Source organism: Cygnus atratus, chromosome 18, assembly GCF_013377495.2.
Source record: "Cygnus atratus isolate AKBS03 ecotype Queensland, Australia chromosome 18, CAtr_DNAZoo_HiC_assembly, whole genome shotgun sequence".
In the NCBI taxonomy this organism is placed as follows: Eukaryota; Metazoa; Chordata; class Aves; order Anseriformes; family Anatidae; genus Cygnus; species Cygnus atratus.
In genome coordinates this window covers 7,122,852-7,141,489 of record NC_066379.1, presented here as the reverse complement: position 1 = coordinate 7,141,489, position 18,638 = coordinate 7,122,852, and the positions used below count along the sequence as shown (strand labels likewise).

General features: G+C 38.2%; 1 protein-coding gene across 6 annotated transcripts in view; it reads left to right on the top strand.

Annotated features, from left to right (window-relative positions):
- The window catches only part of CA10 (carbonic anhydrase 10), a 202,178-nt gene that overhangs the window by 67,754 nt on the left and 115,786 nt on the right, over positions 1-18,638 (top strand). For 4 of the 6 annotated variants that reach the window (XM_050714394.1, XM_035558909.2, XM_050714395.1 and 1 more), the window contains exon 4: positions 12,141-12,283. The exons of the other annotated variants lie outside the window; for them this stretch is intronic. In XM_050714394.1, the coding sequence (XP_050570351.1) occupies positions 12,141-12,283 (143 nt within the window). The remainder of the gene's footprint in view (positions 1-12,140; positions 12,284-18,638) is intronic. 6 annotated transcript variants of the gene reach the window in all.

Below are 18,638 nucleotides of genomic sequence, written 5' to 3'. Positions count from 1 at the left end.
TGTCCACTCCTTGCCAATAGCCCGCATCAATTTTTTTACTGGCACATTGAGAACAAATTCGATCGTTTGATTCAGTTGCTAGATTGAATTATGTTTGCTAGCAGTCAGAAGTTTCCAAATTATTCTGGGGACATACTCTTTGTATATATGTGTTAACAGTGCCATCAGGCATGACCAGATTAGAAACAGCATTAGCAGTATATTAGAATCCCACAAGAGTGTGATAGCATCACCCTACAACACTGAGAGGAGATAGTTCCTTCAGCCTCCATCTTCAGAGTACCCATAATGTTCTGGCACCTTGGCGAACACTAACAGTCTCCTTGAGCTGTTTGCAAGTAATCTTGTCTGAACAGGCTGTCCTGTGGGTCTGCTCTCTGACCTGATGCTCAGTCACATAGCTCCTGGCCTCCTGCCAGCAGCTGGGAGGCTGCTGCGTTGCACAGCCCTGCCTTATTGCACAGTCTCCGTGCTCGCCCTCCTCCAACTCCTTGTTTATATAATCCCTGGCCTGTTCTACCCCATCCATCCCAAGATCCATTTACAAAGGAACTGCAGACACTGAACCCAGAGGATGCACTAATAGGGTCCTGCCCATTTCAGCTCCCTGGCCCAACACAAACCTTTTATGAACACACGGTCTGCCCTCTGGCGGCTATTTTTAGATGAAATTATGACAATACTTTGGCATTGAACTCTCATCTTCTGATTTAAGAATTCACTGTAGCATTTGAAAAGGCCTTTTCATAAAAAAAAAAAAAGCATTAAGAAAATCATGTATGCCCTGGTGTTACATACTTAGATTTCTTAGCACCAAAGGCCTAGTAACTGTAACATATCCAAATATATATATTTACCTTCTTCCAGAGTTGATTCAAAATTTCAACAGCAAAATAGATGAAAATGCATATTCTGTGCTAAGTTCAACATAAACTTCAACCCCTATGGGCTAAGTCTACAGCAGCTGAAATCTGTAGGCTTTCTTAAGAAATATGTGGAACAACAGTGGATCACCGGGTACCCTGCCCACCTACTCACTGTCCCCACACTTATTGCCTTGCCCCTGCACTGCTTTATACATTCCTGCACAAAGCCATTCCTTTAAAATCCAGCACTCTCTCCTTAGAGTTATTTCCTTCTTCACTCTCAAGCAATGCCAGAGTATCAATTTGCTTGGTTCCCTTCTCCCCCTCCCTTCTAGATTATTTGTACTGGGGGGGGGGAGGGGGGGGGTTGCAGACAAAACCAGTTTGAGAGTGTTCCCAGTTGCCTGTCTGATGGGAGCGCTGCAGAACATTCTTCTGTATTTAACCGCAAATACAGAAATTTCAAAGTAAATAAGAAAACACTTAGTGGTGTCATTAAATACACATTTAGGTGAGTATTTAAGAACCTTCATAGCCTTGTGAAAACCAATACATTTTCAAAATGTTTTCTCACTGACAGCAGAACTCAGCAGTTTCATGCACTGCATCTCTCTTCAAAAGCAGCCTCAGCAAGATCAGCAAGGTTGTTTGGGAGCTCAGATTCACAGCAGAATTCAAAGCTGAATGCATTAGTGGACCAAAAGGTTTGAAATATGACCTTGTGATTAACAAAGTTGCCGTATATTTGAGCAACACATATGGCAATTAATCCAATAGTAGAACAGCTCCCAGTAATGGCAAGTTCTTTAAGGAAACTTGGTTGAATGATAGGTGTGCAAAACCGTGAGTAAACAAGTAGCATTTGCTACAAAAGCCGACACGACCAGGGACTAACCTGCCTGAGTAACTCTAACAAGCAGTGGCAGAAGAGGAAGTGAGTGACATGAGATGCCACTTCAGCTTTTGGTACGTTTTATTCATTGTCAGCAAATGGCTAATTTCATTCTTCTCTGGTTTGTTTGGGGGCTTGCAGATAGACTTGTACCAATGCAGTTTCTTTCCTTTTTAAGCAGTTTCTCAATATTTATGTTTGTACAGAATTTTTCTGGACAAGACAGCACACAGATAGAATTTTCAGATTATGTAAACGGCCCAGTTTTTCAAGAAAGTGACCTTCCACATCGTCCTGTGTTTTCTCTGATTTAAGAGAATTCTGAGAATATATTTCAGCATTTCTGAAAATTAAACCAATAATGACCAGCCTTACACTTACTATACTAGTTACCATTTGACATTCAGCTGATTGATGATGCAGGGATCTGTTGGGTAGAAAACCATTACATTTCCTATGCAGCGTATTTGTCCCTTGGTGCACATACAGAATACAAAAATCAGATAATGTGGCATCAACCAGAAGAATACCCTTGCACTCAGCTATCCACTTACATCTCAGACAGTAATTCCTATGTAAAGGGTTTGTCCAATGTAGAGATCAGTAGGATACAACACCTGTTCTGGAGGAAGGGGAAAGGGCAGCAAGTGAGACTGTCCTCTAGAAGATGCTTAGCTATTGGGGCTCCTGTGCAACCAAGTTCTCCCTAAATCAGAGGGACCACTAAACCTTCTCTGCTTCTCTTGGTTGTGCATGCAGCACAGCAGAAATAGCCACAAGTATTTGAGCTGAATCACTCAGTATAAGAGTGAAATTCTTCCTACACATGCAGGTTTTCCTAGGTAACTCTAGCTTCTGTATGCAGCAGCAGAAGCATATCTGCAGAGGCTGTGTACCACGTGCTGCATGTACAAATCATTAAGAAAGCAGTGACTAGATTCAGAGCATAACTGCAGTTAGGAAAATGAGTAGATTACTTGGAAGATCAATTCCTGGACAGCAGTTAGCTGAGTGGTCTGATGTAGCAGCTAAGGAGAGGCCAAGGTTTCTTTCCATCCCAAAACATTTTGTAGTAATGGCTCTGTTTAGAGTTGTGGCTTGGCAGCACTGTGTTGGAATTCTAATAGATGAGTATTTCCCCAACAATATTTTCAGGCTGTAAGAGCATTTAGTCAGCTGTCCTAAAGACTTCTGGCCTTTCCAAGAACAATCAAAGTTAGAGCTTTGGTAAACTTACTGTGGAAACAGCATCCCCAGGCAGGGCCATAGCCCTGTGGAATGGGGTCAGAGAAATCTGATTACTCTAGAAAATATGAGAGTATAGAACATCAGTGTTACTGTCTTGAACTGTCATTACAGATAAGAACTGCAGCACTCAGTGGCGAGCTCTGTGCTTGCTCCTCGCTTGTCTTGGCAAGTCAGCAGAGCCAGGACATTTCTGCATTACGTGCTGTCATTAGCTGTAAGAGTCTTGTTGTACACAGCTACAAGTAATTCTCAAGAGGCCACTGTCATCCACAAATGTTTTAGAGATCAGGACTACTCACTGATGTTCCTTACACACTGCCCTTAAGTTTCCGTGCCAGCCTTCTCCAAACTGAATCCTGTAATGCCCTGCAGTTTCTGAACATGATGCTTGTTATGTCCAGGCTAACGAACAAGTGAAGCGCTCAACAGATGCAGACATTCAATTTGGCAAGAAATAGCTAGGTTCCGACTTACTACCTGAGCACAGAGTTTTAGTAAGTCTGCTGTGAAGCACTGCAGTATCCAGTACTCCAGAAAGAGCACTTGTGGAAGAATAAAACATTACAAGAAAGCATATGTATGTTCCTTCTTTCATTTATATTTTTTAGAAAAAGGATCAATAATATCCCAAAGACATTGAAATAAAACAATCTATAGAACATAATTGCTGAATCTTTCTCTTTCCTTTAAAGTCTCTCTCTTTCCTTTAAAAAATGTTTTAAATTACTTTATCTGAACAGTTTTCTACTGTGTCCCAATTTCATCTATTTGAAGCTTTCTTCAATTTTTCTTCTGGATCTTCTCTAAAACCTTAGTGCTTTCACCCTGCCTCAGATCAGTCACTCATTTTAGTAGCAACAAAGTCCCCAGATTTACAGAATGAAAAACAGCACAAACAGAAAAATGAAAGATGAAACATGAAGAGGAAAGGTTGTGTTTAGAGGTATGTGATGCTCAAAACCTGAGTATCTTATGTTTCAGTTTAAAGGACAGAATGACCATCACAGCTCTTTTGCTTTTCTTTTGCCCTTTCAGTCTACCTTTAAATCCAGGACAAACTCTTCTCCACAAGTTACAATGAACATCCAGCAAACTTACTCAGTTGTGGTTGCCAACTTGTTCTTTGCCTGCTTCAAGGGGAATGTGTTGAACCATGGCAGTGACTGATCACTGAGAGACTGACCGGGCTCGATGAGAAGCTGCCAGCTAGTGGCAAGTAATTGATGCAGCTAGTTACTCATACAGGCATCCCAGGCACCGGGATATTATGGGCAGACATAAGGGAGACGAATGTTTTATCTGAATGGAAGGCAGGCAGGGATCCAGACATGGATTCTCAGTATCTTGTGTTCTTTCAGAAAAGGGGAAGAGGGTGGTGCTTTCCCCCCAACCCCATCTTTTAATTTTTAGCTGTTCTACCAAGAAGGATTTCCTTTATCCAAGACTAGAGTTCAGTCTGTGCTGTCTCCACTAAAAGCTCAGTTTCTTTAACCTTTAAAGCAAACCGTCCTTGAACCTGTTTTCATCAGTTTCATTTCTTGCCATAGTTATTCTAAATCTTTCAGCAGTGCGAACTTCACTAACATTACAGAGACAAACAGTTTTTCCCAAGACTATATCTCCTTTCTGAACAACAGAAAGCACATTGCATTTTTAAAGCAGTAGTAAAAAAGACCCTGGAAAATTCTTACTGAAGCTGCTTAGTCTTGGACCTGGACATACCTCTGCCTGTAGACACACCACTGCCATATTAATAATGCAAAAGATGAGAGAATGGGAAAGGCATCTATAAGTACCTTTTAAGTAGCTGACCTATATTTTGGGAAAGGCTGAAGTAGCGTGTGATTGTACAGTTTTAGGATACGTGTTAACTGTCCACATTGTGACACAAGATCTAATTACATACTGTTGTATAACTGCTCTCTACCTTATCATTAACGTGGTTTATAAATGTGAATTAGTTTGCTCTTATCAGTGTGATGAAGGAAGTTGTGGTGTTATCTACACTGGTATCCCAAATGTGTACATGAAAATAAGCAAAAGCTTGGAAGGTTAGAGGTCACTAATTGTGATTACTAAATACTTTTTTTTCTGGGTAATATCTTTAATTGAAGAAAATGCTTAATTAGGCAGAAATGAGCAGCTATAATTTAAAAGGTAAATTGAGAAGAGTATTGCAGGGTGTCTGTATTAAAGCTACACTTCTAAAAAGTATATTTCCAGAATCTTAACCCTTCATATACCCCTTCTAGTTTTTTCCCCTCATTTAGCCAGTGGAGTTGTTGAACTTCCCCTGTCATTGAGAATCTTCCATACAAAGGGAAGATGACATTTGAACAGACCAGTATGGAACGACTAGTATGATGCTGTTGAGTTCTTCATGATTCCTACTTTTTGATACGTTTCAAGATCTATTGGTGAAAAAATTTATTTCTTTTCAATAATCGCAGTGCTGTCTTATTCTCAGTGATGTATTTCAGCTATCAACTTTTTGCTTGTTAAAAAGAAATCAGAATACTTTCAGTTCTCAAGTTTGAAGCCATTATGATACTGTGTGATATTACTGCGGTCTGGAGATTTCTGTGACCAATTACTTACATGAATGCCATTCTATACTGTCATTTCTTTAGTGTCCCCGATTTATCTCTCAAAGCCTTTATGACTTTACATTTGGCTTTTATGTAGAAGCAAAGCAGGTCATGTGGTTATCCAGAGGCATTAGTATGGTAATTTTCTTCAAGTTGAGTAGGTGGAAATAATTAATGGACTGCTTTATTGATGTACATAGATAGCTGATTCTCTCTGTGGTTTCAATTCCCAGCTTCAATAAAGTAGCTTGAGATTTTATCTGAGGGACCAGTAATTACACAGGGCAAGAATAATTGCTGCACAAATACAATCTGATTGTGTTTCATGCTATTGCCAAGGCTGATGGTAAAGCTTAAATATATAAACAAGAACTGCTGCATGAATAAGTTGACTCCTTTTATTTAAACTTGTTGACTCTAGAGTAACTTAAATTCACAAAATCTGTGCTCTTGAAAGCTGAGCAAATTTCAAGGAGAAAGTTATAGTCTCAGTGTAACACAAATAACTTCACTGTCTTGTCTAGATCTCATCTCCTATTATGGACTGTGACCAGTAGCAGAAGCCTTGGGAAAAATAAGCAACTATTAAACACTATTTCCTTTTGCTTCCAGCAAGTTGCTATTTAGGGTTTCTCTGCAACAAATAGCTCAATTCTTCAGTCCTGTTCTCTATGGGGAGGGAAAAGGTGGAAATTAATTCCACGTGCCTGTTTGCTTTTAGGTCTGGAGACCTGCAAGTAGAAGACTCCTTAAGTCTCTTTAAAAATATGATCTTATTTGCTACTTTTTATCCTCTGAAGCAGTACAGATTTTAAGTGATGATTTTGGCAATTCAAGTCACCATGGTATTCATCCAAGAGTTCTGACTGACCTCAGTGAATTTGTTTATTTTGTCAGTTTATACTGAAAGTAATTTTCTGATGCTCGAGTTTGAGACAGTTTCTCAGATTCATTCCCCATAAAGAAGCTCCTGTGAGGGAACCTCCCTAGGCACCTTTGTAAGCAATAAGGAGAAGAATTGATATAGCTTTGCTGCTACATTATCTTTCATGTGCTTCTTTTGCAACAACCAGCTGGTCCTACAGACTCTGACAGGAACCTTGCCTCTCATACACTTGAGAGAAGTTGTTAGTGGTTTTTATGATTTTAGCAAATTGTTCAATATCTTCTCTTGACTTGTCTTATTTAGTTTTATATTTAACATGTCAGAGTTACCATTTTTTCCATTTTTCTTATTTGAACACCATTTTTTGAAGGATTCTTACTTTAGCTTTCTTCATTTTTGTTGACACTTAATGACTTTTCCTTGACCCTATTTAAACATAGGCTCTGAATAAACACACAACACCCAGTTTGGCTTACACTCCAGCAGTCCCAGTGTCCATTTTACCATTTAGTTCTTTTTCTTAAAGGGGTTACACAAAAATTCACTATATAAGGGTTTTTAATTTATGTATGAAAATATTAAATTCAGTATAGTAGTATCTATTATACAGAGCACCTCTTCTATAGAGGCTTCTTAAACTAGAGTCTCTGCATTGCTCAGGTCTAAATCAGAGGTTGCTTCCTCAGTGAAAGGTTCGCACAGCAAACGCTCCCCTTACCACGTGTTAAAAACAGTGCCGAAATGATTTTACTGTCCTACTTATTCCAAGCGCCCAGTGCAGGAAGCAAGACCAGACTAGTGAGACACATGAGGTAGACAGGAGGTTGGTGCCAGAATAGTCTCAGCTTGTTCTATCACTGAAAACGTCATTTTTATTTTTATTTTATTTTTATCATGCTTTTCTCCCAGACATCCTCTATTTGTTCTGCTGCAATTCTATCTCATCTACTTATATGAGGCAACAAGGAACATATTAGAACAGCTACTGTGTCCTACTCTAAACTCAGAAGCTATAGTGAGAAACACTGGGATATTTCCTGGATATTACAGAGCTTTGCAGTCACACAGAGAGTCACAGAATCATTTCAGAATGAAAAACATCTGGGATTTCCATGTAGCAAACTGACAGCCCAGAACAGCCTTACTACAGGATGAGCCCCAGGAGCACTGTGCCCCCAGAGCCATGTGTGCAAGAAGTGCCAAGCTGTCCCCCACTCTGAGGGTTGCATCTCTTCTCCTCTGAACTAGACCAAATCTCTTTCAGCCAGTGCCTCTCAAGGACTCTTCAGAAAGCACCTCAAAGAAGTTCTAGTTAGACTTGTGGCTTTGCTAAGAGCAAGATGCAGAAAGAGAACAGGGCAGAATTCAAACTGCTTTATAAATAAGCCCTCCAGTGCCAGAGAAATAAAGTGGGAGACAGTACTTACCTGTCCCCAACCCTTTCATGACTTAGACCTATCAATCTAGCATCTTTTCTAAGATCAAGTAATATTTCAGATGTAGTACACAGCATGCACCTCTGATCCCATACTAGGAAAATTTCTGCCTCTCCTCTCACAGCATGGAGATTTGTTACTACTGCCTCCTCTACCTCCTTACAGATACTCAGAAGCCATCAGGAGATGGTGCTGGGCAGCTGGTACTGGGTGACCCTTCCTGAGCAGGGCCCAGATGACCTCCAGAGGTCCCTTCCAACCTCAGCCGTTCTGTGGTTGTGTAACATGGGTGCATACTGCTACATGTCTAACACACACTACAGACGGTATGATTACACTTACCTGCGAGTTCACTGTACCTACAAAAGGGCGTCCTTATAGGACACTTGGCATTCATTGCTTTGCTTTTCCTCTTGAGATGCATTCATTCAGGCAAATCCACAGTAGTGATCACTAGGAGAATTGCATTCAATCCTTACTTTATTGTTCTAGCTGCTATTATTTCACTGTTGTTATGCATAACTTTGGTGAAAGCCATCAGAATCCCTCATTCTACCGTGTCATGCTGATACTAGAGCATTTTCATATATCTCAATATAACTCGTTCCTAGTAAATTGAAAAAACTAGCAGCTGCAAGAAGATCCAGGCTATGAATAAGGATATCAGCAATTTTTGCATAGGTATAATAAAATGTGATCCCCTCACCTCCTCCTCACATAACACACACAAAACCTGTTGTCCATAGTGCACAAACACAAAGTAAATAGACTTTGAATTTATCCAATTTTCTTTGTTATGAGAATGTTGAAGGCATGACACTGGTCAGGCAAAAACTTGTCGCCTCATATCTGTGTAACATGTTTGTGAGAAATGAGCTCAAGCAGCATAAGTTTAGGAGGATTTATAGACAAAGGCAGAGATGACATGATCAATATACTGAAACTTTTAGCAGAATGACCAGTAGCTGGAGAACCTTGTTAAATGAGATTGTAAACTCCTGTGTGGGCTGCATGCAAACTAACTTACAAGAGCAGCTGCTGGACAGCACAGGAGCCAGGCTGCTGTCAAGAATGCTTCAGAGGTCCACACAAAAAGATGCAGCGTATTCCCACTCACACATGACCAGATATTTATGGAAATACAATGCACGTAATGGTGATGAAGGAGGTACTGTTTCATTAATGACCTACTCTCTAGTAGAACTTTCCCTGATAGTTAACCTGGAATAATAGAATAATGAATATTTTGCTATGTTTTCCTAAATTCAGGTACTAATTTCTTTAGGCTAATCAGTTAATTCAGTACTTATATTTAATTTAGGCCTTGGTTTTCTACATGAATACTGCTGGGATTTTTCCATCGTGGTTCTGAATACTTTTCTATTACTTTGAGCATCTAAGCAGCAACACTAATTACTTCAATTGAATATAATTAGACATTAATATTGCATGATATCCCCATCCACTAGTTAACTTAGGTGTGCACACTTAGGTCAGTCTTCCCTAATTAACCTTTGGTTGAAGCATAAGCAAAGTCTTTCTGATCACAGAGGAAAGTTTACCATTACTGTACTTTCCGTCCAACCGTATATAATAGAGATAGCACCAAACACATCTTGAGGAGATGCTCAAGCATAAACTACCCAGGCATTTAGAAAGACATCAAAGATAACAGCACAAAGTTATGTGTCTGGGTGACAAGACTAACCTTTTCTGTGCTGCATCAAGTGAGAGCTCCACCTCCTTGACTTCCCAGCAGTGGGCCAGCATGACCAGCAGTGCACAGAATGCAGAGTTGACCTGTCAGGACCAGAAGGGACATTATGAAATATCCACTCATAAAAGATATTTTCCATCATGGCTCTTCTGGGACAATCTCAGTTACATCATAAGTTCTTTAAGTAATACAGACTTGAATATAATGGACTGCCCTATTTAGCTTACCATTTTATTGCCCTTACCATGTCTGGCTTGTTTGTTTCTAAAAGGATTGCTAAAGAACTACGCACTTTTAACAATACCAGAAGTATTCTTGCCCAAAAAATTTTTAGAAACCATCTCAGTAATATATTTCCTTTTGAATGTTTTCTCTCTTGAGCCTACAGCTCTACAGTTTCATCATTAATATTTTGTTTGAATTAACACCACAGTGGGATCTATCAAGGTAAACCTGACCATCTCAATTAAGCAAGACTTAATTTAGGCCTCTGCATAATGAGGTATTTTCTCTCTGATGAAATCCATACTGAGATCCTATGGTATTTCCCTTAAAAAAAGGGCACACAAATAATGAAATGTACTTTGTTTTACTTTAAACTGTACTACATTTATTTTATTCATTTTCAGCGCATTAGCACTATTGCTTAGTATACTCTGGAAACTCCTGAGGTTACCTAAATTTCCCATGGAAGTAGAAATTGACTAGTAGAGTAGACAGAGGAGGTGCAGGTGCACAGACTAGAGACTAGTAGAAAAAAAGAAAAACCTTTCACTGAAAAAAGAGTTTTCAGGAATTTTGTAAAAGAAGTAACATCTATGAACAATAGCTTGTAAGCTACTGCAATAGGCTGATACTCCACTGCAAAACACTTTTCATCACTTCTATGTAGATACTTAAGCTAGAGCTTTGCTGTGCAACGACATCCTGAGAAATCCTAAAGATTATTTACTTTTGTAGCACAGTTAGACATAAAGTTATATACTATTTTACAGATTAAAATTAAACTTTGATTGGGTCAACATTAAACTTTGAGGGCAAAAAAATGAGCTGTTCTATAAAGTATAACACATAAACACAAGTATCAGCCACTGTCCTGAGGCTACAGTACTTGGAAGAGATTTTCCTCCTGTCTCCCCTCAAAGAAATACCTTCCCAATGCATTAAGTCCACTGCAAATGGACTTATCTGGGTCAAATCCAAGCAACGCTCCACGTAGGTTCTCACTAGAGTAACCAAAAACTGCAGGCAGAAGCAAGTATTCACACTACAAAGTCCTCCAAATAGCAGGCTGTAGCAATCAGAAGGCTTTTTATAAGCAGCGATGGGTTGTGCGCAGCTCCACCCTCTAGGCAAAACACCTGTGCTTCTGCCCCAGGGGCTCAGCCACAGGCTCCTTCCCCCAGCCTGGGTTTGTAGCCTTTGTCACACAGTTGATTAGAAGAATGCTGAGAGGCTCGAAGGTTAAGAAAACTTTCAGCAAAACATAAAAAGAAAAAAGAAAACCAACAAAGAACAGCCAAATGAGCACCACTGAAATTCCCACCTGCTACACGAAACCACACAGAATAATTCTGATAAAGTCAAAGTTGCCTTATATACTTTAGATAGGGATAAAGTGTGCACCTAAGTTTGAATCTGTCTCCCTGTATTTTATTAGTTGCTTATTGCTCATTTAGTCAGGATTTTTTCAGCATCCAATGAGAGGCTGACATAGTCTGTAAATTGCAGATTAGATGCAATAGGAACCTTCAACCTGCAGTTATCTGATGAGAAGCAGTATATAGCTAACCAGATCACGTTTCTTCCTTTTCCAATCAGGGACACAGAACCTTTTAAAGTAACTCAGCTTGTCAAAAGTCAGGGGTTCCTCCATGTTCCAAACCATTGCACATACAGGGAAGGAACTATCACCACCAGAGCATGGCTTTTCCAACAAGATTTTTTTTTAGATCCTATTCTGACTTAAGAAAGACTTGGGTGAATGGAATAGAAATGAACAGAACCTGTCTAGAGGGCAGGCCTGTTCTCTGGGACCACACTGTGCGTTTCTCCTACAATTAAGCTGTATTTTTTAATGAATTCTACTAAATATAAAAACTTTTAAGAAGTTGAGTAAAACGGAATGGTTTCAGTCCAATGACACATAGTATGTGTGTAAAATTAGCATAAGGACAAATGAGTCACATACCTATTGCTAAGTAAATATTCTATAAGACTGACAACAAAGAAGCTATTTATAATTGAATCTGGGACTATAGCTAGGTACATTCATAAAGGCAAAAAAATTACACCTTCTTTCCTGATACAAAAATATATGAAACAATATATTTTGGTCTTTGTGTAGGAAGTTTTAAATATCAAGTGCTAGATGAATTTGCCAGTGTTCACTTCCAATGTGTGCATGCAAAGAGCATGACAAGTTTAATTGTCTGGCTATCTGCCTTGCATGTATTTCTCTACTTTTTCCAGACTTTTCTTGAACTTGCACTTTTTTTGTTTTACAGTTCCCTCCTTTTGGGGTTTGGTGAACTCAGCTTGGAATCTTTGCTCTGTTGGGAAAAGACAGTCACCTGTCAATATTGAAACCAGCCATATGATTTTTGATCCCTTCTTAACACCACTTCGCATAAACACAGGGGGAAGAAAGGTAGGTGTTCTATCATGTTCTGGTATAAAAACAAGACATTAATAGACTTACAAACATTAGCTGTACTTTATATTTCTAAAGCATTTACACTTCTGTCTCAGTCGGATCTGAGGCAGAATAAGAGCAACATAATCCTTTGCAAATTGTTCAATTTCATTCACCATTGGAGAGACAGCAGCTGTACATTTTCAGATGTCTTCTAGCCCATATTTATAATTTCACATGAAACTCTGCTGTCTGGAAGAAAAGCATCTCACTTTTAGAAACTGCGTGTTTGTAATTAAATCTGGTGTTCACCCTGAATGGCATTTTAAAGCCATTATTCTAAAAGTGCTGTTTAAGATGGCCAGAACCTTCTTTTATTCATCTAAATCAGGATAACATTGCAGTAACATCATGTTAAGGGGTAGGAAGGGATGAATGACTTTATTTGTATTAAGAAATAAAGGGAACTATGTGATTCATATCCAGGCACAGGACAAGCAGATAAACATGTTCAAAAAATAACCTAGTTTCTGTGTTATCTGGAGAGTATTGTCACTTAGACTCATAGGAAGATTTTTTTTTATTGGACATATCCTGACATACATTAATTAGAAAATAAAATGACATTTATTTTAATAGGTCATAAGTAAATCTCCAAAGATATTGGATCAGATGGAAACGTTAGGTTGACAAAGACTTTCTCAGCTTAAAAATTTTTTTTTCAGATAAAATCAGCACAGTAATTCCTTGTTGAAAAGTGACTGACATGGCTGACTAGTCTGTTAAGCTCTGTTTCTGACCAATAATACTTTTTAAATGTTGTATATAGAAACCTTATCTTGCTTAAACAGATTTGGGAAGTTTATCTTAAAAAAAAGAGGTGTGCAACCACAGTCATCTTGGGTTAGCTAATGTGTCTACCTGTGGCTCAGGAACCTAGACATGCTGTTCAAACAGGTGGAGATTGGTGTCTGAGGTATGTGTACACACCAGAATACTACTGATAGGTCCTCATTAGTGATCTTTTTATACTGTATCTAAGTTATGGTAGAAGCTAAAATTTGTACAAGTTTTTTATTGTAGTAAAAAACTCAAGTTCAGTGATGTTTCTACAAGTTTTTGCAACTCAGATATTGCAGTGTTGTGCTAATACATGCATATAGGTCAAAGTAATTCACCAGAAATTATTTATGGCTATGAATTTAAAAAACACTCAAGTATGTGCATTTGTGCTTGCTGACTCAGAGCTAATAAGCAGAATTAAAACTTTTATATGTCAGTGTATAACATAAAAAAAATGTGGCAAGTTAGGAAATCTAAACAATGAAAGCAGATTTGGATCCCAAGTATGTTTCACTCTTAATAGTCTCCTGTTCATACCAGTAGCATATTTAGGGACGTTTTACATACATGGTTCTTAAAATGATTTTCTGCATCACTGAGGTTAGGTACTAATTCATTCTTCCCTTTTATGTTTACTAAAGAATTATACTTACTAAAAATTAGGGGTGCAGACAAATTTTAGCAGACAGCACTGAAAGAATCAGCCACTTCCATTTCTGAGATATACTTTGTTCCAAAATTACCATGCCGAGTGAAATATTAATTTGAAATTAATTTGATTATCCTTAATGATTTTATTTTTTTTTACTAAATAATACATTCACAGTGTGGAAGTTTAAGAGCAATCCTCAAAAAAATGATGTATCAATTCTGTTCATCCAACTGGAGGGTTTATATTTTTCAATTCTCAAATTATTTTACAAATTAAACATCTTGTTCCTAGTAGAGCCTGTTAGTACACTTGGAAACAATCATTAGTTCCTAATTTTTCTGTTTTGTTTGTTTCTTCCCCTACGTGGGCATGTTTAAAATGGTATTTTAAAGATTTGTTGCTTATTCTAGGTGGACAGTTCTTTTATTCAGTCTCTGTAACACAGAGCAATGCAAATGAAAAAGCACTGTGACTTACAATATTGGAACTAGCAGAGACTAACAAAAGGTATTCCAAAATCATTTATCTTCTCCTGTTGTCTTGACAAATTAGATTTCTTCTGGAAAAAAATGTGAGATGGGAATTTGCTCTGTATAGAATCATAGAATCATAGAATATCCCGAGTTGGAAGGGACCCATAAGGATCATCGAGTCCAACTCCTGGCACTGCACAGGTCTGCCCAAAAGTTTAGACCACGTGACTAGTGCACAGTCCAATCTCTTCTTAAATTCAGACGGGCTTGGTGCAGTGACTGCTTCACTGGGGAGCCTGTTCCAGTGTGCAACCACCCTCTTGGTGAAGAACCTCTTCCTGATGTCTAGCCTAAACTTCCCCTGCCTCAGCTTAACACCATTCCCGCGGGTCCTATCACTGGTGATAACGGAGAATAGGTCACCTGTCTCTCCACTCCCCCTCGCGAGGAAGTTGTAAATGTACTTCCCATTGAGCTTCTGGTGGTACATGTGCACATAGACCAGAATTGATGTAAACTTCGTCAGAGAAAGGAGAAAATGGTGGTATTGTTACTTACTGAAGGACAGTAATGCTCCCAACTATGGTCCAAATTTCAGGGGAATATGCACGTTTTGCTTTATACACAGAAATGCATTGAGACTTTTCATTTTGATACAAAAAAAAAGCTGTATCAATTTTGCTATGTATGTAAAGAATGACGTTTTTCAGGTTCTTTATAAACTACAGTATGACATACTGCAAAAGTCAAGAAAAAAATTACATGGGCATTGTCAGTGAATCAAAGCAAGGAGTTTCAGACTATTTAATGCCTTCAGCAGTTCTAAGAATTTAACTGGTTTTTATCCCATTTCAGGATGAAGCAAATGTCTGATTATTAATAAAATATCAGAAGCATGAAGGGCCTGGGAGATGTTATATCAGTAATGAGATATTCTTATCTTACAAATGTTATCCTCCTGCTGTCAAGCAGTGATAGCTTTCTATTGTGTTATGAGAACAGGATTTGTTCTAGTTATGGCTAATCTATTTTAGAGATAGTTCTAAAATGGCTGAATCAAAATTCTCCTTTAAGGAAAAGATTGCAATTTGATGCCTTAAAAAATCTTTTCTCATAGTTAAGGCTTCAGTGTGGAGTTGATTTGGCAGGTAGTATATTTATGCTCACTTTTTCGGTAATGTGTTTTATACGTTAAAAACTGAGGTGTGTTTCAGTTGGGCTGAAGCACTTCAGTTTCAGGGCAATGAACCAATTGGTACAGCAGCCAGGGAATTTCTTAGGCAAGACTTTACTCTGATTATGCTCTACACTAAAGAAATTTATGGAATTGATCCTAAGAAAAATGATGAATAAATAAAAAAGGTGGTTGATATGGTTTGAAATCAAATTTATAATAAACTAGCTTAAATACACAAGAGACAGGTAGTTGCATACAGAGACAAAATTATACATGGCTTGTGAAAAGGGAGCTGGAGGAGTCATGCCTTAGGAGAGCAGCTAGAGGGAAGGAAGTTTTCATACCAGTTACTCTTGAAACAGTAACTTCAAATTTTTAACAAAGATTTCTTCTATTAACATAGAAATCGTTTTTATTTGAGTTCTGATTTTGAAAACTACATTTCTACTTTGTGTTCGTCACTTTTTTAATTAACTTAAGAAAGAACAGAAGAGGTTCAACCCCAGGAACAGAATTCAAGCCCAGTCTAGAGCAATTCAAGTAACGTACAGCTGGGCAACTTGCTCACACACCTAGTATTTCCTCCGAACTTTCATTCCCTACCACTGGTTTCTTTTGCGGCTTTATTTTTTGGGGCTGGAGAGTGTTGCTTAATTTCTGTAAACCAGTTACCTGTTTAGTTATCAATCTCTATAACAACAGACCAAAACTGTTCCGAACCATTTCCATTCCTCAGTTTATCAGGACTGAGAATTCCACTTCACATTCTCACCTTTCTAGCCTCTTTCAACAGAGAGTTTAGTTTATTTCAGTATTAGTAGTGGAAGACGCTTTAGTAAACTGTATTGAGGTATTCCTGCATTTTTTTAGACCACTTGGGGAAAATATATATATATATTTTCGTGTTCCTAAAGAAAAGGAATGGTCTAAAAGGAGAGTATGAAGGAAGAACATTACTGTCTACCTACTCCACAGCCTACCACGAGCCTGTGGCCTGTTACCCAGCAGGTAGGTTGATACTTCTGACCTGAGGCTGAGAAGAAACTTCTTCCCAATCCATTCAGAAGCAAATGGGATTGCAGTGCAATTTACCAAATATATCTTTGATCCAATTTGCACAGTACAGATGCAGTGAGCAACAGTATGTTGCTTTATATGCTGTTAAACCATTGCAGTGCAGTATCAACTCATGCGATTTACAATTCAAGAGTAGTCAGATGAATTGTGCTGTGTTATTTTGTATGTTTGTGCTTCTCCATTTCCTGAGAAAGTGGCTTTTCAGGTCCTCAAGGCTGAATATCATTGGTACAGCTGATTGGATTTCAAGATCCAGAATCTCAGCACAAGATACTTAATGAGTTTACATGCAGATAAATTCCCCCAAAGAAATGCTGCTTTTGAGGAAACTCCCAAAGTTTCAGCTCTCTCTCAGGCCCAGATTTGTCTCTTGATTATCCATTTTAGTGAATTTAACATGCAGCCCTTTTCAGATAAACAGCCCTTTTTAATAAACAATACAAACCCTTATTAATATGCAAATCACACTTCTCCACTCTGTCACAAAGGAAAATACAGTTTTACTTTCTCTACTTTTTTTCTTTGGATTCACATAAACACCAAGGCAACTAGCACAGTACAACAGAATAACTTTGCTGCTGAGCTGCTGCAGGCTCGTGCCATTTTGGCAGCAAGCACTATGGATTTCAGTCTATAAAGCGGGGCTTTCTGGACCATCACGTGTGTACTACTACTAGTAGCAGATGAACAAATCTCCTCATTTTGCACTGAGCTAGTCCTCTGCTGGGATTTCCTCCTTCATTCACCAGTGCTGGCATCTCTCTTCTCCAAGATCTCTGCCTTTGTTCCCCCAAAACTTGTTCCCTGTAAGTTCCAGTGGGTAATTTCACACTCACCTTCAAACTACATGTATGCCACTTCTGCCTTTAGATTTTTAAGTACTTGGAGATAGTGCACTTAGTTCTATTGATGGGATGTTAAGATCTCTTCAGGAAATCTTTTTAACCAACTAGCAGTTTTTCACCTGTTCTTGGCCATACTTTTTTTCTTTTCTTTCTCCTAAAACATGTTAAGTAACAGCATTTGCTTTAGACACTGAATCCCTGCCAATTAATTAAACCTTGTCATGTAAGCAATGCCCTGTGTTACTAATCATTTTAGGTCACGCTGGAGGACTTAAATTGTTGTTTACAGCAGGTAAAGTTCTGTTTAAAAAAATCACTTTATTTTTAAGACAAGGAAGAACGTTGTGCCTGATTTTGACCTCTGGCGAGATGAAGAGAGTGATGTCTGCTGGCCAAGGGCTGTTAGATACATTTGCTAGCTCAGTGTACATAAATGAAAGTTGCTCAGTAAAATCCATAAGTCTGCCTACTTATAAGGGCATTAATGAATGCAATCACACATTAGTTAAATTAATATATTTATAAATTATGGGTTCATCCTGTGCATCACAAGATAATGGTAATATTTAGCAGTTTCTAAACTAAAATAGGGTGGGAGAGAAGAGATTTATGAATTGAAATCAGCTAATGGTTTCTCTGCCAGCTAGTTCTGATTCCACACTGATCAATCAATTCAGAGTATTACTAGCATTTTTCTCAAGAGTGCAATATATGACAACTGCCAAGCTTTGCTTTGGTGATTACTAAAAGGACAGATACTGGTGTGAACCATATTTCAGCACTGCAGGAATATAAAAAATGAATTGTTAGAAATGGTCCAGGAGGAATGGATAGCAATAAGACATCAATGTCATCTGTAAACTGATTTGTGATGAATTTTTAGAGAGATTACTAATATGAGGTTTTGATTTAGAGTGGCTTTAGAAAGTCAAAAATCTGATGCAAACATCAAAAACTTTAATGAATAAAAAATGTGATACAGTATTGCTGCTTAAACGATTTCTAATACTTCTGCAGCATTGCGTGTTCTCAGATATATTAGTAAGTGAACATAAAACAAAACTAGCACTTTAAAGCAACTGTTGTTTGTTAGTCCTCGTCACTGTTTAGGACAGGAAAAAAAATTGTATCTTTTCAGAAGTACTTAGGAAAAAGCATTTATCTAGGTTCTAGATCTGTCTCTTTACAGGGTCTCCTGCTTCCTTATCGCTTCAGTGATCCTATCTTAAGATTGAATTAATTTGGAATATGTGGGAACTCAGATGTGCATCTTGTTGTGTTTTCCTAAATTTTTGGTTGTCTA